Source organism: Felis catus, chromosome B3 (genome assembly GCF_018350175.1).
Source record: "Felis catus isolate Fca126 chromosome B3, F.catus_Fca126_mat1.0, whole genome shotgun sequence".
Classification (NCBI taxonomy): domain Eukaryota; kingdom Metazoa; phylum Chordata; class Mammalia; order Carnivora; family Felidae; genus Felis; species Felis catus.
The window spans coordinates 53,910,440-53,937,702 of record NC_058373.1 but is presented as its reverse complement, the minus strand read 5'-3'; the positions used below and the strand labels follow the sequence as shown (position 1 = coordinate 53,937,702).

Genomic DNA, 27,263 nt, shown 5'->3' with positions numbered 1-27,263 from the left:
ATTTGTCCAACCCTGCCCCTGGACTTCAGGATCCTTGAGGGAAGGAACATGAGTCCTCATAATCCCTGTACCCTAGTATCCAGCACAGTGGCTGGTACAGAGAAGTGTTACATAAATATGGGTGAATGAACAGATGAGTGTTGAACATGGATCCCTGCCACTACTCTTACTGCCACTATAAAACTTCTACTTCATGTCCCTGACGAAGCCCCAGCACATGCTGATTGACACAGATCAAACCAGGTTATCTGAATAAAATGCATCCCCTGTTGCCAACATAGCCCCTTCAATCTTCACTAATGTTCATGTGATCTCCAGGAAGCCCACTCTACCCTCAATTCCATTTCTCAATGCTGCACTTTTCTTCTTTTCCCCTAGAACTCCCCCACAATGGTTTTAACAGTGGATTTCTAGGCACATTTAAAATCCAAAAAAGATGCGGTACTTATGTACCATGGAGTATTACTCAGTCATAAAAAAGAATGAGATCTTGCCATTTGCAACAACATGGATGGACCTAGAGGCAATTATGCTAAGTGAAATAAATCAAAGACAAACATGATATGATTTCACTCATATATGGAATTTAAGAAACAAAACAACTGAAGAAAAAAAGAGACAAACCCTTAAATATGGAGAATAAACTGGTGGTTGCCACAGGGAAGGTAGGGATTAGGTGAAATAGAAGAAAGGGATTAAGAGTACCCTTATCATGATGAACACTGAGTAATGTATAGAATTGTTAATCATCATTAATGATTAATAATATAAACTAATATAACACTGTATGTTAATTATACTTCTGTAAAAAAGAATCCAATGGGTATTTACTGTCCAAGAATGCTACTTCTTTTCCAAAGCTTACAGAAAGCATATTCATATTACCATGTATTTTCCATTAAAAAATACTATCAACTTTCTTCACATCTTCAAAATCTACTCTTTCCCCATCATTAGAGTCCATTTCCTTCCTTCTGTTCACCATCACAATCTCAATTACACTTTCTCTTTCTTCCTTATCTCTAACTGGTACACAAAGCCACTGCGACAGTTTTCTTTCCCTATGTTGCTGACAATATCATTCTTTCAGCCCACAAATATCACAGATTCTTTTGAGTCTTTGAATCTGAGATATCACTATTTTTCCTTTCTATGCTCTTTGCCCCTCTTTTATTTTTTCTTCTTTATCGCACATCTAATTTTTACCAAAGATCAACAAGTAGAGAGAATTTTTTAAATTCCTGATATTAAATAAGGAAATAGATCTTAGTTTTTGAGAATGCTACTCAAGTTTAAAGGTGGCCCAACATTCCCTTGAGTTACAGCTTCAAGGCAACATTTCCAACCAGCTTCCCAAATCCTACTAAGGTTTTCTACCACCTGGCATTGGTTTGTCTACAGAACTTGTGTACTGATGAAAATTTCTGAGAGCTGGACATCCTAATGAGTCATTTTTCCACCCATCATACCCATCAGTATAAACAATGAAATATGAGAGCATCATGGCAATTGTAGAGATAAAATTATTGCAACTATGTATGGATGATGACATCATACTTGAAGCAGAAATTATGTCTTATTTAACTCTGCATGCCCGGCATATAGCATTCTGCCTGACACATAATAGGCACTGAATAAATATGTACTGAGTGAAAGAATGTACAAATGATCAAATATTGAACGTCTCAACTAAAAGCTAAAAACAACCGACCATTATTCTCCTAGGAGGATTACCTATAACAGACTAACTACCACAAGCTAGATGGCTTTAAGTAGAAAAACTTTATTCTCTCACAGTTCTACAGACTACAAGTCCCAAATCACAGCGCCAGCTGGGCAGTGCTCCTTCTGGAGGCTCTAGGAAAGGAGCTGTTCCAGCCTCTGTCCCAGCTCCTGGCAGCTTTGCACATTCTTTGACTTGGGGCTGTAAAACTCCCATCTCTGCCTCCATCTTCACATTATCTTCTTTTCTGTTTATGTTTTGCCCTTCTCTTCCCTTAGGAAGACATTTGTGACTGGATTACCAGCATGATCTCATCTCAAGATCATTAACTTAATTATATTTGCAAAGACCCTTTTTCTAAATAGATCATGTTCACAGGTTCCAATAGACATACTGGGGAGGGGACACCATTCAGACCACAACAATAGGATATAATATAATCTCAATTATTTTTAAAATGAATGTTGTATATAGGAATAGAGAGGAAAAAGCAAAGATGGGGAAGGAAAGGGTGGCGATAAAGTGCCTTCCCAAGCACACTATAGTTTGCTCTAATATGGATGATGGAATCAAGAATAGTTTCTATATTTTATTTATACCCTTATTATAGCTAATAAATGATAAGTAGTCAACCAACAGTGTTATTCAATATATTCATTTGACTTGGTATAGACAACCTGTGTGCTCTGTTGGAAATCAGATTTATTCACTATAACACTATGATTTCATTTAGCTTTCATATTTTTAAGATTTTTTTCTAAATTTTTCATATTTATTTATTTTTGACAGACAGAGATAGAGCACGAGTGTGGGAGGGGCAGAGAGAGAGACAGACACAGAATCCAAAGCAGGCTCCAGGCTATCAGCACAGAGCCAGACGTGGGGCTCAAACCCACAAACCGTGAGATCATGACCTGAGCCAAACTCAGACGCTTAACCAAATGAGCCACCCAGATGCCCCTAAGATTTTAAGATCTTAAGAAAGCTTTATTTTATTAAAGTTAATGTTTTAACAATTCCAAGGCCTGTGTGGCTTAGGTTTGCATTTGTTTTTTCAAAAGAAATCCTATGACAACCGAGAAGAGATGCATAAACCTATTTTTAAAAAGAGAGAGAATCACGTGTTACATAGATGTTACACTGGTGTATTTTTTACTTCCATTATTATCTAAGGTAAGTGGGTCCAGTTACAAGAAGAGCCTGCTGTTTTGGTAAGCAGCTGTAACAGGTTTGAGTTCAGAAGAGCCAAGGAAGAACCAAACTATTCTGAGTAATAAAAAGAAGATAGATATGAGGGGCCCCAGACACTGAGAGAAAAGACTGGAGCCAACTACATTGAATGCTGAATGGGGGGGGGGGGGCGGGGGGAGGGGGGAGGAGACATAACAAAGGCCAGCAGGAGAGAAAGAGAACTTGGCGAAGAAAATGTTAAAATAGGATTTCACGTTGTTTGCTGAGGGGTATATAAAATAAACCTGCTAATTTATATCACCACCACCACCCCCACCCCGACTCAAATCTTCAGTCAACTCTACCTTGTTCTCTAATGCTTTATGGGGGAGGGGTGTCTTTGAGGGAGCTTTAAGAGAAGGAAAAGGGAACAGCTAACATCTGGGTTATATCAACTTTAAAAAAGAAATTAGGAGATGCCACTGAAAAGCCCATGTGCAGAGTTTTGAAAGTGTTATAATTTCCTATTATTTCAAGATGATCCTCATTTGGGGAAATGGTCACCATTTAGAAATCCACCACTTTAAAAAATTATATTCATGCAATATAATAATTGATTACAACGAAAGATCATTTATAAGAACTATAACAATGTCACAGCTCACATACAGAAACCAGCCCTTTGGTAAATGGATCCTTCCATCTGCAAAGCTGACATGCAGAAACTACCCAAAAAATTATCAATCCAAGACTCAAGAAACTGAAATTTATTGAGGGTGAAACTATTTTTGAAACACTTGTACTTAGAATTAGTAGCATGAGCTAAAAATTAAGTTAATTTTTTTATTCATTTCCACAGAGTCCAAAAATTACCAAGACTACTCCTATTAGCTTGCTTTTGAACTCATTGTTATTTAATCCCACAATGGTGTACTTTATTAACATTGTTTAAAAAAAGAAGAATCCAGGAACATAGGGAAGATGGTGGCATAGGAGGACACTGGGCTCACCGCATCCTGCCGATCACTTGGATTCCACCCACATCTGCCTAAATAATGCAGAAAACTGCCAGAAGACTAGCAGAATGGATTCTCCGGAGCCAAGCGTAGACAAGAGGCCCACGGAAGAGGGAAGGGCGGAAAGGCAGTGCACCCTACATGGACTGGCGGGAGGGAGCCGGGGCAGTGGAGGGGCAGCCCGCTCAGCAAGGCAGAGCCCCCGAGTCTGGCTTGCAAAAGCGGAGGGGCCAGACGGAGTGTGTTCTGACAGCCAGCAGGACTTAACATCTGGAATGTTATAAGTCTACAGCTCTGCTCAGAGAGAAGGAGGGCTAGAGGACAACGGGAGGGAGAGGTGTTGAGCCCCGGAAGACAGAGCTCAGCAGAGGACAGAGCTCAGCAGAGAACAAAGCTCAGAGCTTGGCGGGGAACAAAGGCGCTGGCCAGCGCCATCTCCCTCTCTCACCCCCAGCTGAAAGCCCAAAGGGAACCAATTCCCATCACGAACTTGCTTGCACCGTGCAAATACCCATTGCTGTGCTTCTGTGGATCCATCCTTCTGACGAATCTGCCTGCCTCCCTCTCGGTGCTGCAGGGCCCCACCCACAGGGGACCACAAACAGCAAAGTGAGCTGAGCCTGCCCTTCCCACCAACAGCAAAGTGAGCTGAGCCTGCCCTTCCCACTCCTGTGCACCTTACAGATCCACCCCGGCTAATACGCCAGATCCCATAGAAGCAGCACCACAAGCCTGGCAGTGTGCAAGTAGCCTAGATAGGGGCCACACCACTCCACAGTGAGTTGTGCCCCTGGGAGAGGGGAAGATAAAGTACACATCAGTCTGATTGTGGATCTAGCAGTGGGCTGGGGGCAGACATCAGGTCTGACTGGGGTTCTGCCCACCAACACAAGTTACTCTGGACAGCACAGGCGAAGTGCCCTGAAGTTTAGAGCCACCCCAGGGACTACCCAAAAGGACGAAATGGAAGAATTCTCCTCAAAAGAAACTCCAGGAAGTAGCAACACCTAACGAATTGATCAAAAACGTCTTAAGCAATATAATGGAACAAGAATTTAGAATAATAGTCATAAAATTAATCACTGGGCTTGAAAAAAGTATAGAGGACAGCAGAGAATCCATTGCTACAGAGATCAGGGAACTAAGAAACAGTCATGAGGAGCTAAAAAAAAATGCTATAAATGAGGTGCAAAATAAAATGGAGGCAGCCACAGCTTGGATTGAAGAGGCAGAGGAGAGAACAGGTGAGTTAAAAGATAAAATTATGGAAAAAGAGGAGTCTGAGAAAAAGAAAGATGAAAAAATCCAGGAGTATGAGGGGAGAATTAGAGAGAACTAAGTGATGCAATCAAATGGAACAATATCTGTATAACAGAAATTCCAGAAGAGGAAGAGAGAGAGAAAGGGGCTGAAGGTGTACTTGAACAATATAATTGAGAACTTCCGTGATCTGGGGAAGGAAACAGGCATTGAAATCCAAGAGGCACAGAGAACTCCCTTCAGACGTAATTTGAATTGATCTTCTGCACTATCTGCATGATCTATCTATCTTCACTATCTATCTGCACTAGATCTGCATGACCTATCATAGTGAAACTGGACAAATACAAGGATAAAGAGAAAATTCTGAAAGCAGCTAGGGAGAAACAGGCTCTCACCTACAAAGGGAGACCCATAAGACTAGTGGCAGACCTATCTACTGAAACTTGGCAGGCCAGAAAGGAATGGCAGGAGATCTTCAATGTGATGAACAGAAAAAACATGCAGCCGAGAATCCTTTATCCAGCAAGTCTGTCATTTAGAAAAGAAGGAGAGATAAAGGTCTTCCCAAACAAACAAAAACTGAAGGAATTCGTCACCACTAAACCAGCCCTACAAGAGATCCTAAGGGGCACTCTGTGAGTGAAATGTTGCAAAGACCACAGTACCAGAGACATCACTGTATGCATGAAACCTACAGACATCACAATGACTCTAAACCCATATCTTTCTATAACAACACTGAATGTAAAGGGACTAAATGCTCAACCAAAAGACACAGGGTATCAGAATGGATAAAAAAACAAGACCCGTCTATTTGCTATCTACAAGAGACTCATTTTAGACCTGAGGACACCTTCAGATTGAAAGTGAGGGGATGGAGAACTATCTAACATGCTTCTGGAAGTCAAAAGAAAGCTGGAGTAGCCATACTTAGACAAACTAGACTTTAAGTTACAGGCTGTAACAAGAGATGAAGAAGGGCATTATATAATAATTACAGGCTCTATCCAACATGAAGAGCTAACAATTATAAATGTCTATGCACCGAATACCGGAGCCCCCAAATATATAAAACAATTACTCACAAACATAAGCAACCTTATTGATAAGAATGTGGGAATTGCAGGGGACTTTAACACGCCACTTACAACAATGGATAGATCATCTAGATACAGGATCAATAAAGAAACAAGGGCCCTGAATGATACATTGGATCAGATGGACTTGACAGATATATTTAGAACTCTGCATCCCAAAGCAACAGAATATACTTTCTTCTTGAGTGCACATGGAACATTCTCCAAGATAGATCACATAGTGGGTCACAAAACAGCCCTTCGTAAGTATACAAGAATTGAAATTATACCATGCATACTTTCAGACCACAATGCTATGAAGCTTGAAATCAACCACAGGAAAAAGTCTGGAAAACCTCCAAAAGCAGGGAGGTTAAAGAACACCCTACTAAAGAATGAATAGGTCAACCAGGCAATTAGAGAAGAAATCAAAAAATATATGGAAACAAACGAAAATGAAAATACAACAATCCAAACGCTTTGGGACGCAACAAAGGCAGTCCTGAGAGGAAAATACATTGCAAACCAGGATATCTCAAACAAGAAAAATCCCAAATACAAAATCTAACAGCACACCTAAAGGAAATAGAAGTAGAGCAGCACAGACACCCCAAACCCAGCAGAAGAAGAGAAATAATAAAAATCAGAGGAGAAATAAACAATATAGAATCTAAAAAAAAACTATAGAGCAGATCAATGAAACCAACAGTTGGTTTTTTGAAAACATAAACAAAATTGATAAACCTCTAGCCAGGATTCTCAAAAAGAAAAGGGAGATGACCCAAACAGATAACATCATGAATGAAAATGGAAGTATTACAACCAATCCCTCAGAAATACAAGCAATTATCAGGGAATACTATGAAAAATTATATGCCAACAAACTGGACAACTTCGAAGAAATGGACAAATTCCTAAGCACCCACACACTTCCAAAACTCAAACAGGAAGAAATAGAAAACTTGAACAGACCCATAACCAGCGAAGAAATTGAATCAGTTATCAAAAATCTCCCAACAAATAAGAGTCCAGGACCAGATGGCTTCCCAGGGGGATTCTACCAGATATTTAAAGCAGAGATAACACCTATACCTCTCAAGCTGTTCCAAAAAAAGAAAGGGAATGAAAACTTCCAGACTCATTCTATGAAGCCAGCATTACTTGGATTCCTAAGCCAGACAGAGACCCAGTAAAAAAAGAGAACTACAGGCCTATATCCCTGATGAATATGGATGCAAAAATTCTCAATAAGATACTAGCAAATCGAATTCAACAGCATATGAAAAGAATTATTCACCATGATCAGGTGGGATTCATTCCTGGGATGCAAGACTGGTTCAACATTCGCAAATCAATCAACGTGATACATCACATTAATAAAAGAACCATAAAGATCCTGTCAATAGATGCAGAAAAAGCATTTTACAAAATTCAGCACCCTTTCTTGATAAAAACCCTCGAGAAAGTCGGGATAGAAGGAACATACTTAAACATCATAAAAGCCATTTATGAAAAGCCCACAGCTAATATCATCCTCAATGGGGAAAAACTGAGAGCTTTCCCCCTGAGATCAGAAACACGACAGGGATGTCCACTCTCACCACTGTTGTTTAACATAGTGTTGGAAGTTCTAGCATCAGCAATCAGACAACAAAAGGAAATCAAAGGCATCAAAAATGGCAAAGATGAAGTCAAGCTTTTGCTTTTTGCAGATGACATGATATCATACATGGAAAACCCGAGAGACTCCACCAAAGTCTGTTAGAACTGATACATGAATTCAGCAAAGTCGCAGGATACAAAATCAATGTACAGAAATCAGTTGCATTCTTATACACTAACAATGAAGCAACAGAAAGACAAATAAAGAAACTGATCCCATTCACAATTGCACCAAGAAGCATAAAATACCTAGGAATAAACCTAACCAAAGATGTAAAAGATCTGTATGCTGAAAACTATAGAAAGCTTATGAAGGTAACTGAAGAAGATATAAAGAAATGGAAAAACATTCTGTGCTCATGGATTGGAAGAATAAATATTGTCAAAATGTCAATACTACCCAAAGCTATCTACACATTCAATGCAATCCCAATCAAAATTGCACCAGCATTCTTCTCGAAACTAGAACAAGCAATCCTAAAATTCATATGGAACCACAAAAGGCCCCGAATAGCCAAAGTAATTTTGAAGAAGAAGACCAAAGCAGGAGGCATCACAATCCCTGACTTTAGCTTCTACTACAAAGCTGTAATCATCAAGACAGCATGGTATTGGTACAAAAACAGACGTATAGACCAATGGAATAGAATAGAAACCCCAGAACTAGACCCACAAACGTATGGCCAACTCATCTTTGACAAAGCAGGACAGAACATCCAATGGAAAAAAGACAGTCTCTTTAACAAATGGTGCTGGGAGAACTGGACAGCAACATGCAGAAGATTGAAACTAGACCACTTTCTCACACCATTCACAAAAATAAACTCAAAATGGATAAAGGACCTGAATGTGAGACAGGAAACCATCAAAACCCTAGAGGAGAAACCAGGAAAAGACCTCTCTGACCTCAGCCGTAGCAATTTCTTACTTGACACATCCCCAAAGGCAAGGGAATTAAAAGCAAAAATGAACTACTGGGACCTTATGAAGATAAAAAGCTTCTGCACAGCAAAGGAAACAACCAACAAAACTAAAAGGCAACCAACGGAATGGGAAAAGATATTTGCAAATGACATATCAGACAAAGGGCTAGTATCCAAAATCTATAAAGAACTCACCAAACTCCACACCCAAAAAACAAATACCAGTGAAGAAATTTCTTCACCCAGTGAAGAAATGGGCAAAAAACATGAATAGACACTTCTCTAAAGAAGACAACCAGATGGACAACAGGCACATGAAAAGATGCTCAACGTCACTCCTTATCAAGGAAATACAAATCAAAACCACACTCAGATATCACCTCGTGCCAGTCAGAGTGGCCAAAATGAACAAATCAGGAGATGATAGATGCTGGAGAGGATGTGGAGAAACAGGAACCCTCTTGCACTGTTGGTGGGAATGCAAATTGTTGCAGCCACTCTGGAAAACAGTGTGGAGATTCCTCAAGAAATTAAAATATCTACCCTATGACCCAGCAATAGCACTGCTAGGAATTTACCCAAGGGATACAGGAGTTCTGTTGCATAGGGGCACTTGTACCCCAATGTTTATAGCAACACTTTCAACAATAGCCAAATTATGGATAGAGCCTAAATGTCCATCAACTGATGAATGGATAAAGAAATTGTGGCTTATATACACAATGGAATACTACATGGCAATGAAAAAGAATGAAATTTGGCCTTTTGTAGCAACGTGGATGGAACTGGAGAGTGTGATGCTAAGTGAAATAAGTCACACAGAGAAAGACACATACCGTATGTTTTCACTCATATATGGATCCTGAGAAACTTAGCAGAAGACCATGGGAGAGGAGAAGGAAAAAAAAAAAGGTTAGAGAGGGATGGAGCCAAAACATGAGAGACTCTTAAAAACTGAGAATAAACTAAGGGTTGATGGGAGGTGGGAGGGAGGGGAGAGTGGGTGATAGGTATTGAGGAGGGGACCTGTTGGGATGAGCACTGGGTGTTGTATGGAAACCAATTTGACAATAAATTTCATATTAAAAAAATAATAAAAAGAAAAAAGAATCAAAATTTTCACCTCAAATTTTCCTCTTAAATATGTGGGTCTCTTCATATACACCCTAAATAGCTGTCCCATAGACCCAATGGTACCATCATAACATATAAATTATCTGGATGAGGTGGAGATAAACTCAGAGTTTGTATTCTGCCTGCATTTAACCACAAAAGTCTCCACTCTGATTGTAAGCCTACAAATCCAGATAAAGAGAAGGTAACTCAGTGCAGGTACTGATGCTTCCACGTGATCAACAGAACCCCAGGCCCTCAAGTACTCCTACTCCCCCACTTACAAGAAACACACAGACAAGCAAAGTATGTGTCAGCTTCAGGCTCATTAAATTCAATGACCTTTGGTATTTTTTGTTGCAGGTGCTCAAGGAGAGAAAGAAAGCGTATTTAGTAAGAACAATAATCCACTTTTACCCAAGACTGACATTTGGAATCAAATCTAGCAGAGGGGAATACCATACACGAAGTCTCCCTCTCCTAAGTTTTTTCCCAAGAATTCAGCAGCAAATGATAGATTTTTTTGACCATATGTCCAGATACGTTTAATCTGGCAGGACAAGGAAGATGGGAAGAGTTCCTTCAGAGCTTCCTGAAGGATCTACTAGCCACACTTCTGAATCACTGCCCAAATTTCCCTCTAGGAGCTCTGTAGTTCAGAACTGATGCATACATATAATATATGAGTGCTATATAGCTAGCAATTGTAATATAAAACTTAAACTGTTTTAAATTATTGCTGTTTGCGGATTTACATATGTAACTAATACATTTTTTAAAGCAGAATATTTTGTGAGGTTTTTTCATGCTGTGCTGTGATTAATAAGAAATAAACTTAGAACTTAGGTGGTGATGGTTTGACTCAGGAAACCATCATGTCTGATGGGACTGAAACCTCCCAGGGTTCAGTCAGTATGCTCAACCTAGTCTTACTCACACTTAAATCCAGGATTCTCTGATAAAGGTTGTCATCAGTGAACTGAGTAAGAGTGCTTCAAGTTCTCATTACCTCACATAGGAAGTAATGTGTTCATATAATCATCTTTTGTGAGTTTTATAAATATATTACAAAAACTCAGTCTTATGGAAAAGAGTTCCAATTCAAAAAAGTTTCCAAACATAAGAAAAAAGATGAATAAGGTTGATGGGAATGGTTCCATAAAAGAGCTTGATAGATTTAAGCAATATTTATTGATGCTCAGGAAAGTATAAATGAAACGTGTTATACAGAAAGTTGATGGTCAGAAGCCATTTAAAATCTAGTGGTGTCAAGGAAACATCCAGACTCAAAGGTGATTGCATTGCAGCACCTGAACTCACATTGCTCTAATGCACAAGTCTAAGTTCAGAAGATGTCAGGGAAATTAAATATTAACAAAAATGACACTGACCCTATTTGTTTATAGTGACACAAACAACAATGCTGGCAGCCTGGAAGACTGCACAGAAAATCTGGGCCTGAGAAGCAGGAGACTAGGCTTGTAGCACAGACTTCATTTTCTTCTCTGCTCAGTTCTCTCACACATACCTAAACGTGTTGTATAGAGCAATGTCATCCAGGAGAAATAGAATACCAGCCAAAAATGTGAGCCATGTAAGTAATTTTAAATTTCTAGTAGCCACATTCAAAAAATGTTTAAACTGAGAGCTTTCCTCCTAAGGTCAGGAACAAGACAAGGATGTCCATTCTCACCATTTTTATTCCACATAGTACTGCAAACCCTAGCCATAGCAGTCTGACAACAAAAAAATGAATAAAAGGAATCTGAAATGGTAGCAGAGAAATACATCTTCCACTATTTGCAGGTACTTGATATTTACAGGTATCTGATATCTTAGGTAGAAAATCCTAAAGATTCCACCAGAAAACTAGTAGAACCGATAAATGAATTCAGTAGAGTCACAGGATACAAAATCACTTTACAGATATCTGTTGCATTTTAATACACTAATAATGAAGCAGCATAAAGAGAAATTAAGAAAACAGCCCCATTTAAAATGACACCAAAATAATAAAATACCTAGGAAGTGAAAGACCTGTACTCTGAAAAGTATAAAACACTGATGAAAGAAATTGAAGAGGACACAAACAAATGGAAAGACATTATATTCTCATGGGCGGAAGAACAAATAATGTTAAAATGTCTATACTACCCCAAACAATCTACAGATTTAATGCAATCCATATCAAAATACCAACAGCATTTTCCACAGAACTAGAACAAATAATCCAAAAATTTGTATGGAACCACAAAAGACCCCCAATAGCCAAAGCAATCTTGAAAAAGAAAAATAAAACTGGAGGTATCACAATCCCAGATTTCAAGTCATCTTACAAAGCTCTTGTAATCAAAATAGTATGGTATTGGCACAAAAATAGACATATAGATCAATGGAACAGAACAGAGGCCCAAACCCCCAATTTTATGTTCAATTAATTAACAAAGGAGACCAGAGTATGCAATGAGAAAAAGACAGTCTCTTCAACAAATGGTAATGGGAAAACTGGACAGCTACATGCAAAAGAATGAAACTGACCCATTTTCTGATACCATTCACCAAAATAAACTCAAAATGGATGAAGTACCAAAGAGCGAGGCCTGAAATCATAAAAATCCTAGAAGAGAGCACAAGCAGTAATTTCTCCGGCATCAGCATAAAAACATTTTTCTACATATGTATCCTGAAGCAAGGGAAACAAAAGCAAAATTTAACTATTTGGAGTACATCAAAATAAACAGCTTCTGCACAGCAAAGCAAAGAATCAACAAAACTGAAAGACAGCCTACTGAATGAGAGAAAATATTTGCAAATGATATGTCAGATAAAAGGTTACTATCCAAAATATATGAAGAACTTATACAACTACACACACACACACACACACACACACACACACACACACACACACAAATAATCCAATCAAAAAGGGCAGAAGACACAAGCAGACATTTCTCCAAAGAAGACATTAAGATGGCCAACAGACACATGAAAAGATGTTCAACATCACTCATCATCAGTGAAATGCTAATCAAAACCACAATGAACTATCACCTCATACCTGTCTTAATGGCTAAAATAAAAAACACAAGAAACAACAAGTGTTGGAGAGGATGTGGAGGAAAAGGAACCCTCCTGCACTGTTGGTGAGAACGCAAACTGGTGTAACCACTGTGGAAGACAATACAGAGGTTCCTCAAAAAATTAAAAATAGGGGTGCCTAGATGGCTCAGTCAGTTAAGTGTCTGACTTAGGCTCAGGTTATGATCTTGTGGTTTGTGGGTTCAAGCCCTGTGTTGGGCACTGGGCTAAAGGCTCAGAGCCTGGAGCCTGCTTCAGATTCTGTGTCTCCTTCTCTCTCTCTGCCCCTCCCCTGCTGACACTCTCAAAAATAAGTAAACAGTTAAAAAATTTTTAAATTAAAAATAGAACTACCCTACAATCCAGTAATCACACTATTGAGTATTTACCCAAAGAATACAAAAACAGTAAATTCAAAGGGGTATATGTACCCTTATGTTTACTGTAGCATTATTTACAATAGCCAAATTATGGAAGAGCCCAAGTGTTCATCAATACATGAATGGATAAAGAAAAAATATATATATATATATATATATGTAGATATATACAATGGAATATTACACAGCCATAAAAAAAGAATGAAATCTTGCCACTTGCAACACCATAGATGGATCTAGAGTATACTGCTAACTGAAATAAGCCATAAGAGAAAGACAAATACCATATTACTTCACTCATATGTGGAATTTAAGCAACAAAACAAACGAACCAAGAAAGAGACAAAGGAACCAAAAAAAAAAAAAAGAAAAGAAAAAAGAAAAAAGGAAAATAGACTCTTAACTGCAGAGAACAAACAGATGGTTACCAGTGGAGAGGTCAATGACAGGATAGGTAAAATAGATGAAGGAGATTAAGAGTACCCTCATCTTGATGAACACTGGTTGTTGTATGGCAGTGTTGAATCAGTGTATTATACACCTGAAATTAATATAACACTGTTAACTACATTGGAATTAAAATAAAAAATGAAAGAAAAATGACACATTTAAAAAACAGGTAAATTTCATTTTAATAATATATTTTATTTAACCAATATATAGAAAATATTTCAAAATGGAACCAATCTAAACATTATTTTTTAAATTTATTTATTTACTTTGAGAGAGAAAAAAAAAGTGGATGAGCGAGTGGGGGAGTGGCGGAGAGAGAGGGAATCCCAAGCAGACGCCACACTGTCAGTGCAGAGCCCAGTGCAGAGCTCAAACTCACGGAACTGTGAGATCATGACCTGAGTTGAAGTCGGACACTTAAGCGACTGAGCCCCCTCAGGTACCCCCCCCCCCGATGTAAAAAAATTATTAATGATGCATCTTACATTCCCTTTTTGGTACTAAGTCTTCAAAATCTGGTATATACTTTATACTTAACAGCACATCTTATTTGCACCTGCCACACTGCCAGTGTTCAGTAGCCACATGTGGCTAGTGACTGCCTAACTGCGCAGCAGTCGATCTGTATACTCTTCACCTTGTCCAAAATCCCTATGACTAGAAACACTGATGGGACAGAACTACAAAAATTGGAAGTTGCATAAATATGTGAAAGTAATACAATGATTCCACAGAGAGGACAAAACACATAAATAAGCATTACAGAATTTTATATTCTGTCAAGAATCGTTTACAATATTTCTTTGTAAGAATATTTATTATGTGGAAAAACCATGCTTACCATTTTCAAAATTAATGGAATTCCCTTCCTTGGATGTCTTTTCAAATTAGACAAATACAGACATAGAGATTCATATATGGACATAGCAATGGATTTGATTAGAAGTTCTCAACTCTATCTGCATAGAATCATCATGGAAACTTAAAAAACACCAGGGTATCATCTCCAAGACCCTTATTTAATTACTCTGGAGTTGCTGGGGCACTGATGCAATGTGCAGCCCAGGTTGAGGGGCATCAAGTAGGATGACCTCTGCAGGGACTATCACACTCCCTCTCATTGCCCCTCACTTGCCGGTTGCTCCCACAGTAGTCAAGGAGATTAGCCTAATTTGAGGCACCGTCTCAAGAAACACTAAGATAGCTATTGGTATTCATACATGCCATCAGAAATGGTACAGGAGTCCCCCCTTATCTGCAGGGGACACATTCCAAGACCCCTAGTGGATGCTTCAAACTGCAGATAGTACCGAACCCCATACTATATTTTTTCTTATACACACAAACCTATGATAAAGTTTAATTTACAAGTTAGACACAGAAAGAGATTAATAGCATTAACTAGTAATAAAATAGAACAATTCTAACAATATAAAGGTATGTGAATGTGATCTCTCTCTCTCTCAAAATATCCTATAATACCACACTCACCCTTCTTCTTGTGATGATGTGAGATGACAAAATGCCCACATGATGAGATGAAGTGAGGTGAATAATGCAGGCACTGTAATGTAGCACTAGGCTACTACTGACCTTCTAGTGATATGTCAGAAATTAGGTCACCTGCTTCCAGACCACGGTTGAGCATGGGTAACCAAAACCATGGAAAGTGCAACTGCAGAGAAAGGAGGGCTACTGTATTTCATGGCTTGGGGCAAAAATGTGCACTTGTATTTAGCAATCACAATCATTTCTACAATATGGAATCATGCCACCCCTACTTAGTTTTAAAACCAAAGTCAGCAAATTTTGTCAAAGGCTAATACAACATGTATTTCTTAAGCACTTTACATATTATAAGAGATTGCAGATACAGAAGATTGGTCCTAGGATTGTCAGAAGATGGCGGCGTAGAAGGACGCTGGGCTCACCTCGCGTCCTGCTGATCACTTAGATTCCACCTACACCTGCCTAAATAACCCAGAAAACTGCCAGAGGATTAGCAGAACGGAGTCTCTGGAGCCAAGTTCAGACCAGAGGCCCACGGAAGAGAATAGGAAGGGCGGAGAGGCGGTGCGCGCTGCATGGACTGGCAGGAGGGAGCCGGGGCGGAGGGGTGGCCCACCCCACCGGCCAAGCAGAGCCCCCGAGTCTGGCTTGCAAAAGTGGAGGGGCCTGACGGAGTGTGTTCCGACAGCAAGCGGGACTTAGCATCTGGGAGGTCATAAGTTAACAGCTCTGCTCGGAAAGCGGGAAGGCTGGAGGACAAAGGGAGGGAGAGTTGCTGAGCCCCTGGAAGACAGAGCTCAGTTTGGCTGGGAACAAAGGCGCTCGCCAGCGCCATCTCCCTCGCCCATCCCCCAAACAAAATCCCAAAGGGAACCAGTTCCTGCCAGGGAACTTGCTTGCTCCGCGCAAACACCCAACGCTGTGCTTCTGCGAAGCCACCCCTCTGACAGCGGGTCTGACTCCCTCCCGCTGCCACAGGGCCCCTCCTGAAGTGGATCACGTAAGGAGAAGCGAGCTAAGCCTGCCCCTCCTTCCCCCGTGCACCTTGCCTACCCACCCCAGCTAATACGCCAGATCCCCAGCACCACAAGCCTGGCAGTGTGCAAGTAGCCCAGACGGGCCACAACACCTCACAGTGAATCCCACCCCTAGGAGAGGGGAAGAGAAGGCACACACCAGTCTGACTGTGGCCCCAGCAGTGGGCTGAGGGCAGACATCAGGTCTGACTGTGGCCCCGCCCACCAACTCCAGTTATACACCACAGCACAGGGGAAGTGCCCTGCAGGTCTGCACCACTCCAGGGACTATCCAAAATGACCAAACGGAAGAATTCCCCTCAGAAGAATCTCCGAGAAATAACAGCTAATGAACTGATCAAAAAGGATTTAATATAACAGAAAGTGAATTTACAATAATAGTCATAAAATTAATCCCTGGGCTTGAAAACAGTATAGATGACAGCAGAGAATCTCTTGCAACAGAGATCAAGGGACTAAGGAACAGTCAGGAGGAGCTGAAAAACGCTTTAAACAACATGCAAAATAAAATGGAAACGACCATGGCTCGGATTGAAGAGGCAGAGGAGAGAATAGGTGAACTAGAAGATAAAATTATGGAAAAAGAGGAAGCTGAGAAAAAGAGAGATAAAAAAACCCAGGAGTATGAGGAGAAAATTAGAGAGAACAAAGTGATACACTAAAAAGAAATAATATACGCATAATTGGTATCCCAGAGGAGGAAGAGAGAGGGAAAGGTGCTGAAGGGGTACTTGAAGAAATTATAGCTGAGAACTTCCCTGAACTGGGGAAGGAAAAAGGCATTGAAATCCAAGAGGCACAGAGAACTCCCTTCAGACGTAACTTGAATCGATCTTCTGCACGACATATCATAGTGAAACTGGCAAAATACAAGGATAAAGAGAAAATTCTGAAAGCAGCAAGGGATAAACGTGCCCTAACATTTAAGGGAGACCTATGAGACTCGTGACTGATCTCTCTTTTGAAACTTGGCAGGCCAGAAAGGATTGGCACGAGATCTTCAACGTGATGAACAGAAAAAATATGCAGCCGAGAATCCTTTATCCAGTAAGTCTGTCATTTAAAATAGAAGGAGAGATAAAGGTCTTCCCAAACAAACAAAAACTGAAGGAATTTGTCACCACTAAACCAGCCCTACAAGAGATCCTAAGGGGGACCCTGTGAGACAAAGTCCCAGAGACATCGCTACAAGCATAAAACATACAGACATCACAATGACTCTAAACCCATATCTTTCTATAATAACACTAAATGCAAATTGACTAAATGTGCCAACCGAAAGACATAAGGTATCAGAATGGATAAAAAACAAGACCCATCTATTCGCTGTCTACAATAGACTCATTTTAGACCTGAGGACACCTTCAGATTGAGAGTGAGGAGATGGAGAACTATTTATCATGCTACTGGAAGCCAAAAGAAAGCTGGAGTAGCCATACTTATATCAGACAAACTAGACTTTAAATTAAAGGCTGTAACAAGAGATGAAGAAGGGCATTATATAATAATTACAGGGTCTATCCAGCATGAAGAGCTAACAGTTATAAATGTCTATGCGCCGAATACGGGAGCCCCCAAATGTATAAAACAATTACTCATAAACATAAGCAACCTTATTGATAAGAATGTGGTAATTTCAGGGGACTTTAACACTCCACTTACAATAATGGATAGATCATCTAGACACACGGTCAATAAAGAAACAAGGGCCTGAGAGATACATTGGATCAGATGGACTTGACAGATATATTTAGAACTCTGCATCCCAAAGCAACAGAATATACTTTCTTCTCGACTGCACATGGAACATTCTCCAAGATAGATCATATACTGGGTCACAAAACAGCCCTTCATAAATTTACAAGAATTGAAATTATACCATGCATACTTTCAGACCACAATGCTATGAAGCTTGAAATCAACCACAGGAAAAAGTCTGGAAAATGTCCAAAAGCAGGGAGGTTAAAGAACACCCTACTAACGAATGAGTGGGTCAACCAGGCAATTAGAGAAGAAATTAAAAAATATATGGAAACAAACGAAAATGAAAATACAACAATCCAAACACTTTGGGACGCAGCGAAGGCAGTCCTGAGAGGAAAATCCATTGCAATACAGGCCTATCTCAAGAAACAAGAAAAATCCCAAATACAAAATCTAACAGCACCCTAAAGGAAAGAGAAGCAGAACAGCAAAGGCAGCCTAAACCCAGCAGAAGAAGAGAAATAATAAAGATCAGAGCAGAAATAAACAATATAGAATCTAAAAAAACTGTAGAGCAGATCAACGAAACCAAGAGTTGGTTTTTTGAAAAAATAAACAAAATTGACAAACCTCTAGCCAGGCTTCTCAAAAAGAAAAGGGAGATGACCCAAATAGACAACATCATGAATGAAAATGGAATTATTACAACCAATCCCTCAGAGATACAAACAATTATCAGGGAATACTATGAAAAATTATATGCCAACAAACTGGAAAACCTGGAAGAAATGGACAAATTCCTGAACACCCACACTCTTCCAAAACTCAATCAGGAGGAAATAGAAAGCTTGAACAGACCCATAACCAGCAAAGAAATTGAACAGGTTATCAAAAATCTCCCAACAAATAAGAGTCCAGGACCAGATGGCTTCCCAGGGGAGTTCTACCAGACATTTAAAGCAGAGATAATACCTATCCTTCTCAAGCTATTCCAAGAAATAGAAAGGGAAGGAAAACTTCCAGACTCATTCTATGAAGCCAGCATTACTTGGATCCCTAAACCAGACAGAGACCCAGTAAAAAAAGGGAACTATAGGCCAATATCCCTGATGAATATGGATGCAAAAATTCTCAATAAGATACTAGCAAATCGAATTCAACAGCGTATAAAAAGAATTATTCACCATGATCAAGTGGGATTCATTCCTGGGATGCAGGGCTGGTTCAACATTCGCAAATCAATCAACGTGATACATCACATTAATAAAAGAAAAGATAAGGGGGCGCCTGGGTGGCGCAGTCGGTTAAGCGTCCGACTTCAGCCAGGTCACGATCTCGCGGTCTGTGAGTTCGAGCCCTGCGTCAGGCTCTGGGCTGATGGCTCAGAGCCTGGAGCCTGTTTCCGATTCTGTGTCTCCCTCTCTCTCTGTCCCTCCCCCGTTCATGCTCTGTCTCTCTCAGTCCCAAAAATAAATAAACGTTGAAAAAAAAAATTAAAAAAAAAAAAAGAAAAGATAAGAACCATATGATCCTGTCAATCGATGCAGAAAAGGCCTTTGACAAAATTCAGCACCCTTTCTTAATAAAAACCCTTGAGAAAGTCGGGATAGAAGGAACATACTTAAACATCATAAAAGCCATTTATGAAAAGCCACAGCTAACATCATCCTCAATGGGGAAAAACTGAAAGCTTTTTCCCTGAGATCAGGAACACGACAGGGATGCCCACTCTCACCGCTGTTGTTTAACATAGTGTTGGAAGTTCTAGCATCAGCAATCAGATAACAAAAGGAAATCAAAGGCATCAAAATTGGCAAAGATGAAGTCAAGCTTTTGCTTTTTGCAGATGACATGATACTATGTCTAGTAGACATAAAGTCTGCTTTATGTCTAGCAGACAAAAGTCTGCTAGAACTGATACATGAATTGAGCAAAGTCGCAGGATACAAAATCAATGTACAGAAATCAGTTGCATTCTTATACACTAACAATGAAGCAACAGAAAGACAAATAAAGAAACTGATCCCATTCACAATTGCACCAAGAAACATAAAATACCTAGGAATAAACCTAACCAAAGATGTAAAAGATCTGTATGCTGAAAACTATAGAAAGCTTATGAAGGTAACTGAAGAAGATACAAAGAAATGGAAAGACATTCCCTGCTCATGGATTGGAAGGATAAATATTGTCAAAATGTCAATACTACCCACAGCTATCTACACATTCAATGCAATCCCAATCAAAATTGCACCAGCATTCTTCTCGAAACTAGAACAAGCAATCCTAAAATTCATATGGAACCACAAAAGGCCCCGAATAGCCAAAGTAATTTTGAAGAAGAAGACCAAAGCAGGAGGCATCACAATCCCAGACTTTAGCCTCTACTACAAAGCTGTCATCATCAAGACAGCATGGTATTGGCACAAAAACAGACACATAGACCCATGGAATAGATTAGAAACCCCAGAACTAGACCCACAAACGTATGGCCAACTCATCTTTGACAAAGCAGGAAAGAACATCCAATGGAAAAAAGACAGTCTCTTTAACAAATGGTGCTGGGAGAACTGGACAGCAACATGCAGAAGGTTGAAACTAGACTACTTTCTCACACCATTCACAAAAATAAACTCAAAATGGATAAAGGACCTGAATGTGAGACAGGAAACCATCAAAACCCTAGAGGAGAAAGCAGGAAAAGACCTCTCTGACCTCAGCCGTGGCAATCTCTTACTTGACACATCCCAAAGGCAAGGGAATTAAAAGCAAAAGTGAATTACTGGGACCTTATGAAGATAAAAAGCTTCTGCACAGCAAAGGAAACAACCAACAAAACTAAAAGGCAACCAACGGAATGGGAAAAGATATTTGCAAATGACATATCGGACATAGGGCTAGTATCCAAAATCTATCAAGAGCTCACCAAACTCCACACCCGAAAAACAAATAACCCAGTGAAGAAATGGGCAGAAAACATGAATAGACACTTCTCTAAAGAGGACATCCGGATGGCCAACAGGCACATGAAAAGATGCTCAGTGTCGCTCCTCATCAGGGAAATACAAATCAAAACCACACTCAGATATCACCTCACGCCAGTCAGAGTGGCCAAAATGAACAAATCAGGAGATGATAGATGCTGGAGAGGATGTGGAGAAACAGGAACCCTCTTGCACTGTTGGTGGGAATGCAAACTGGTGCAGCCACTCTGGAAAACAGTGTGGAGGTTCCTCAAAAAATTAAAAATAGACCTACCCTATGACCCAGCAATAGCACTGCTAGGAATTTACCCAAGGGATACAGGAGTACTGATGCATAGGGCCACTTGTACCCCAATGTTCATAGCAGCACTCTCAACAATAGCCAAATTATGGATAGAGCCTAAATGTCCATCAACTGATGAATGGATAAAGAAATTGTGGTTTATATACACAATGGAGTACTACAGGGCAATGAGAAAGAACGAAATATGGCCCTTTGTAGCAACGTGGATGGAACTGGAGAGTGTGATGCTAAGTGAAATAAGCCACAAAAAGACAGATACCATATGTTTTCACTCTTATGTGGATCCTGAGAAACTTAACAGAAACCCATGGGGTAGGGGAAGGAAAAAAAAAGAGGTTAGAGTGGGAGAGAGCCAAAGCATAAGAGACTCTTAAAAACTGAGAACAAACTGAGGGTTGATGGGGGGTGGGAGGGAGGGGGGGGTGGGTGATGGGTATTGAGGAGGGCACCTTTTGGGATGAGCACTGGGTGTTGTATGGAAACCAATTTGACAATAAATTTCATATATTGAAAAAAAAAGAAGAAAGCACATGGTATAGAATAAAGCACCCTCAAATCAGAAAAAAAAAAAAAAAGAAGATTGGTCCTGATTTAAAAAGAATATGAGTAACAACATAAAAAAAAGTGAAATTGAAAAAGAAGTTTATAAAAGAAAGGGTTTTATTGCTCTATTTATTTTGTGACCCAGGTTTACAGTGCTTAGCATTACAGCTCACACAATCCTAACTATGTTAGAGGAGTAATGTATATAATACAAATGTATATTACATACAGATAAACTACATATATATTATGTAACTATGTTATATTCCTGTAATTGTATACAAAGCCCTTCAAATACAAAATCAATAGTGAAGACAGGATTATACCACAAAGTCCACATTTACATACCTCTTCATGAATGAGTAGAAGTCTAATTTAGGCTCTTACTTGCCATGGGACCCTGGACAAGTCACTCCCTCTCAGGGTTAATCCCTTCATCTCTAAAATGGAGCACTGTTACCCACACTTTGGGTTTTTTTATGGAAGTTAAACTTGGAAGAACTGGAGCTCACACAGGGTAGTTGCTCAATAAATACATATTGAATCTGACTGTACCTGTCCAACTTCCTCACTTCTTAGCACAGCAGGAAGAAGCCCAGAAGGAAAATTAATTGCTCAAACTCACACATGAATCCAGGTTTCCTGACTAGTGCTTTCTTCCCACCTCCCTCCCCTTAAAAATCTCCAGCCTGAGGCTAACCATGCCTCCCCTCTTTCCAAAACAAGCCAATGATGGCTCCTGCCCTAGTGCAAAGACCACAAGTCCAAGACCTATCATTGCCCCTCACCTGCCCAGTTGCTTCTACAGTGGTTAAAGATTTTAGAACCGCTTGAAACCTTCTCTGGAGAAACACGAAGATAGCTATTGGTATTCATACATGCCATCAGCAAACAGTACAGTAGTTCCAGACCTTCTGCCAGCAGCACACAAAGGTAGCCACATGGACCTGGCATACACCCCACTCTGACACTCACCTCCAGCAACACTTGTAATCCCCTGGTCCCCTCCAGGCATCTTACTTTATTACTGGATCACAACCCACAGGTGCCAAGAATAGACCCAAAAGCACTTTCTTAACATTTTCCATTAACACTGCAATGGGATCTAGTATGCATTAACTACTGTCTCACATCAGGTTCCCTGGAAGCAGATCCTGAGATAAGGATTCACATGCAAGTGTCTCATTAGGAAAGTACTTCCAGGAGAAACTGGTAAGGGACATGAGATACAACACAGGGAAAGGGAAAAAAAAAAACACACAGGGTGTGACTGCATGCCAAGTCCCATCCTCTGTCTGATCTAAAGGAGTGGTTGAGAGTACAAATTAACCTCAGAGCTTGTCTAATTGAGGCAGGGGTGCTGCTCTTTCACACTCCTCCACCCACCAGTCACTGACTCCAGCAGTTCAAGGGCAGTGCTCTGGTAGAAAACAGCAGGTGCAAGTGCTTACAAGCAATGCAAATAGAAGCTGGGGATGAGTACAGAAGACAGTGAGGGTCTGTGCAGAGCCCCAACAGTATCCTCTACAACCACCAGCTTCAAGGGAGGACTTGAAGCTTGACTGTCTCAGATCTGAGCCCATTTGATCTTTCCAACTTTTCAAAATCCAAAAAATGGAAAGCCAGTTTCTGTAGCATGAGCATATTGTACAAAGACCACCACCCCAGCCACTGGAATTGGCCAGTGATGCAACTGAGCAACATTAGATAGATCAAGCTACTCTGGCATATTGCTCTCTCAGCAAGAATACTTGTTACCGCTCAGTTTGAAAATTCCATATACATTGTGCTAGGTTCAAGGGACACAGATGTGATCAAGAGATGACCCCTGCCCTAGAGGATTTCACGGTAAAGGGCCATCTTCTAAATGGAAAATCTGGCCTGATTTTTTACTGAATCTTAAGGAACACTCCATACTCAATGATATATGCTTCTCCTGTCAATTTTACATGATCAGCAATAATACATACTAAAACATCACACCATATTGAACTACAAAGAGATGTCACTTCATGAGGAATCAACAGAAAGCTAAATGAAACCACAAGAAAGTAACACTAATACTACTTCTAACAATAATGATAATGATAGATAGCATGTGTGGGAGACATACAATCATCGAGTTTCTGAATATCTAAGTTCCTAGATAAATCCCTTGGCCTCTAATTAATGCCCCAAGGTACTGCCACAAGATTTAACTGGTAATTTGGGGGGACATTAAAGATATGCTAGGGCCATTATTTCAAATTCATTATGTAATTGTACATTTTAAACATACTTTATATGAGGTGTTACTTCAAAGGAGTAAGATTTGTTATCAAATGTTCCTTGGGGAATTAGTTATATCATATTGTCAGATCTAATATCCAGTCAGAACTGCAAGGCTTGAGAAAGTCAAGATATGCAACAGTGGCTCAAAGCCACATATTGCATTAGCTTACAAAGATTCACCACCTCTTGACAATAAATTTCATATATTAAAAAAAAAAAAAAAGATTCACCACCTCTTAAGAATTTGCTGTAGACCACAGAATTGTTTAGGGTCAGTACTAAACTCATATTTAATGTCTCTCAGAGTGCAAAACTCATGCTTTTAAACACCATGCTCCAGTGGCAACAATCCAAAACCTGCTAACATTGGAAATGAACCACATGGTTCCAGGCATCTTTATGGCTTATCTGTGTCCCACCAGAATCACCCCTTCAGAGGCTCTGTCTCTAACCACTGTAATTTTATATTAAGATCCTTTTCCTTCATTGTACATTAACACTATTTTCTAAAACAAGCAAATACAGAAAAAACTATATGTATTCATTATGTTATTAATGATCAGTCAATAATTTAGTTATGGAGATTAATTACTTCAATTATTGTCTAGATTATACCTAGTCCCTCTTGGTATCTTTATCATTTCTTGGAATTTCCCATCTCATATGATTACTTCATTTTATGATATTCCTTTAAAAAAAACTGTCCTCACAGTATCCAAATGATTCAAAAGCACTGGCAGATGTGACTGACTACCAGAACGAAGTATATCATAGCCAGTTTCCATTGTCACATGTTATTATTAGCAAAAAAAAAAAGGGACAAAGAGTAAGAAACCATGCAATGAAGGTTTGAAATTTTGCTAAGTTTTATGGAGGTGTTTTTGCTGTTATTAGTGTGTAAATACATGTTTTAAAGCATTTCAAATCCAAGAACCATTCCCATAAGTATTTATCAACTTAAAAGGAATAAAAAAATCTGTTATGGTGAATATTCCATTCTAAATTTAACTATCAAGTAAATCCAAGATTCATTTAATACAGTAATGAGTCAAAGTCTTTCCAGCAATATTCCTCAGAAATTACCAAATTAAATAATACAAATCCTTATAAAACGTCTATGACATACAAGACATTACAGAGTGTCAAGTCTAAGCAGTATTAGATCCAGAGATGAAAAGTGATAATGATTTGCCTGTGTCCACAAAACAAACTCCTTAGGGATTTGATGTTGAGTAGGTAGCACAAGCACTAGCTGAACATTAAAATAAGCTATGAAGATAAAATGGACTTACACTGCAGTTTTTAACAAATTGAAAGGGAAAAGTAATATATACTTAATTAAAAGAGAAAAACACCAATTGTCAAGATCATTTTATGGTCCCCAAAATCTTAAAAATAACCCAAAAATGTCTTTCTTACTTGCTGTCGATGAGCACTTCAGATAGCCGATTATTCACTTGATTATCACTCTTATGGCGAAACTGAAAGTCAATATATTTGTGAAAAAAATATATTAAATCATGTTTTGTCAGCACAAATAGGAACACTGAAAATACTTTTGAGTTCATCTGTTTGGACAATTTCACCATCGATCCAAAATTAGCCAGTTTATACTTACCATGAACCCAGCTCCATGTGTTCTAAATCTTAATCAATACCCTTCTCACTAACCCTTACTCTGGATGCTACCAATGCAACAAGTGTAGCCACATGCTCTTCTAATGCCCACACATTTTTAGGTGCTTCTAAGAAGACAGTGTTCCCTTTACTCTGCCACATGGTTCTAGAAAACTATACATTTTGAAGTCCTCAATAAGGAATAGAGGCTTCCATTTTTCTTACATATGTGCTCAATACTTTATTGGAACATCAGTCATTCTGTTTTATGGATTTCTTTGGAGCCAAGAAATTACTTGGAATAACATGTATTCTTATTCTCCAGAAATTCTAATTGCTAACAGTAATATTATGAAATACTGAGCATTTAAAACAAAACTCAAAATACAATACTGAACAACATTTGGTATGGATTTGTTTTTTATGCCTAAGTGATACTATTTCTTATTGTATATTCTAGTAATGTAAACATCTTACATTGCTTAGAAGAGTCCAAATATTATGAACCTTCTACTAAACTCATAAATTAGCAGTCATTCAGACAAGACTATCATCAAGATTAGTATTTTCATTTAAAAAATTCAAAACATTGTGCCAATATCACAACATCTAAAATGCTCCAACCACCCCTTCTCTTTTTCAATATCTTTCCCAAACCCATCCCAATCTATTCTGCCATGCCCAGTGCATGCAATTACACTGATTTCCAGGTGTAAGTTAATGTATATTATCAGGAAAAACAAGATATTTAACATTTGTTAACATGAAAAAATTTACAAAATCAATAGAAGAGTAAATTAAATCAACCCATCGTTGGCATGCAAATTTCTCACCAGCAGAAATATTATTTTTTCTGAGTATATCATTTGATGTGGGTGCTGGATATTCTGTTTGCTCCTCTGTATTCACACCCCATCCTTCTCCACTCTGCCCTCTGTCATGGGAAGCTGACCCATAAGATCCTTACCCTCTGGCTCCTGGTTGGGTTTGGCCAAAGGTGGCAGAAGATCAGAGTAGCCAGAGGAGAGTGAAATGGGGTATTTTTCTGCCTGGCCTCATTCAAGCTGAGTTACAGAGAGCCCCAGGTGCCATGAGCAGCCCTCAGATACAGGTAATTGCTTCCTCCCATTGCCCCTTCAGACCAAGAAGGAGTATTGCCATCCATATTGCTACACTATGTGCTTTTCTTTGACCACTTTTCTTTTGCCCTTTTGTAAATAGTGCCTTCATTATTAATCTTTCTCCAATCTTTCTCATTTCAGGGTGACGTCTCTTTTCTGTCAAGACCCTGACTGATAAATATATCTGGTTATTGGACCCACACATATCGTCACAAAAATAAAAGCATATTCAAGCATTAACTGCAATAAAGACAAAAGGAGACTTAGAATTTAGTCACATCTGTATCAAACCTGAAAACAATTCCCAAAATTG

The 27,263-nt window shown here is 39.3% G+C and overlaps 1 protein-coding gene across 9 annotated transcripts in view; it reads right to left on the bottom strand.

The window, feature by feature from the left end:
* Nucleotides 1–27,263, bottom strand: part of ATP8B4 (ATPase phospholipid transporting 8B4 (putative)) — a 279,642-nt gene that overhangs the window by 153,186 nt on the left and 99,193 nt on the right. For all 9 annotated transcript variants that reach the window (XM_045059334.1, XM_019832448.3, XM_019832446.3 and 6 more), the window contains one exon: nucleotides 25,632–25,693. In XM_045059334.1, the coding sequence (XP_044915269.1) occupies nucleotides 25,632–25,693 (62 nt within the window). The remainder of the gene's footprint in view (nucleotides 1–25,631; nucleotides 25,694–27,263) is intronic.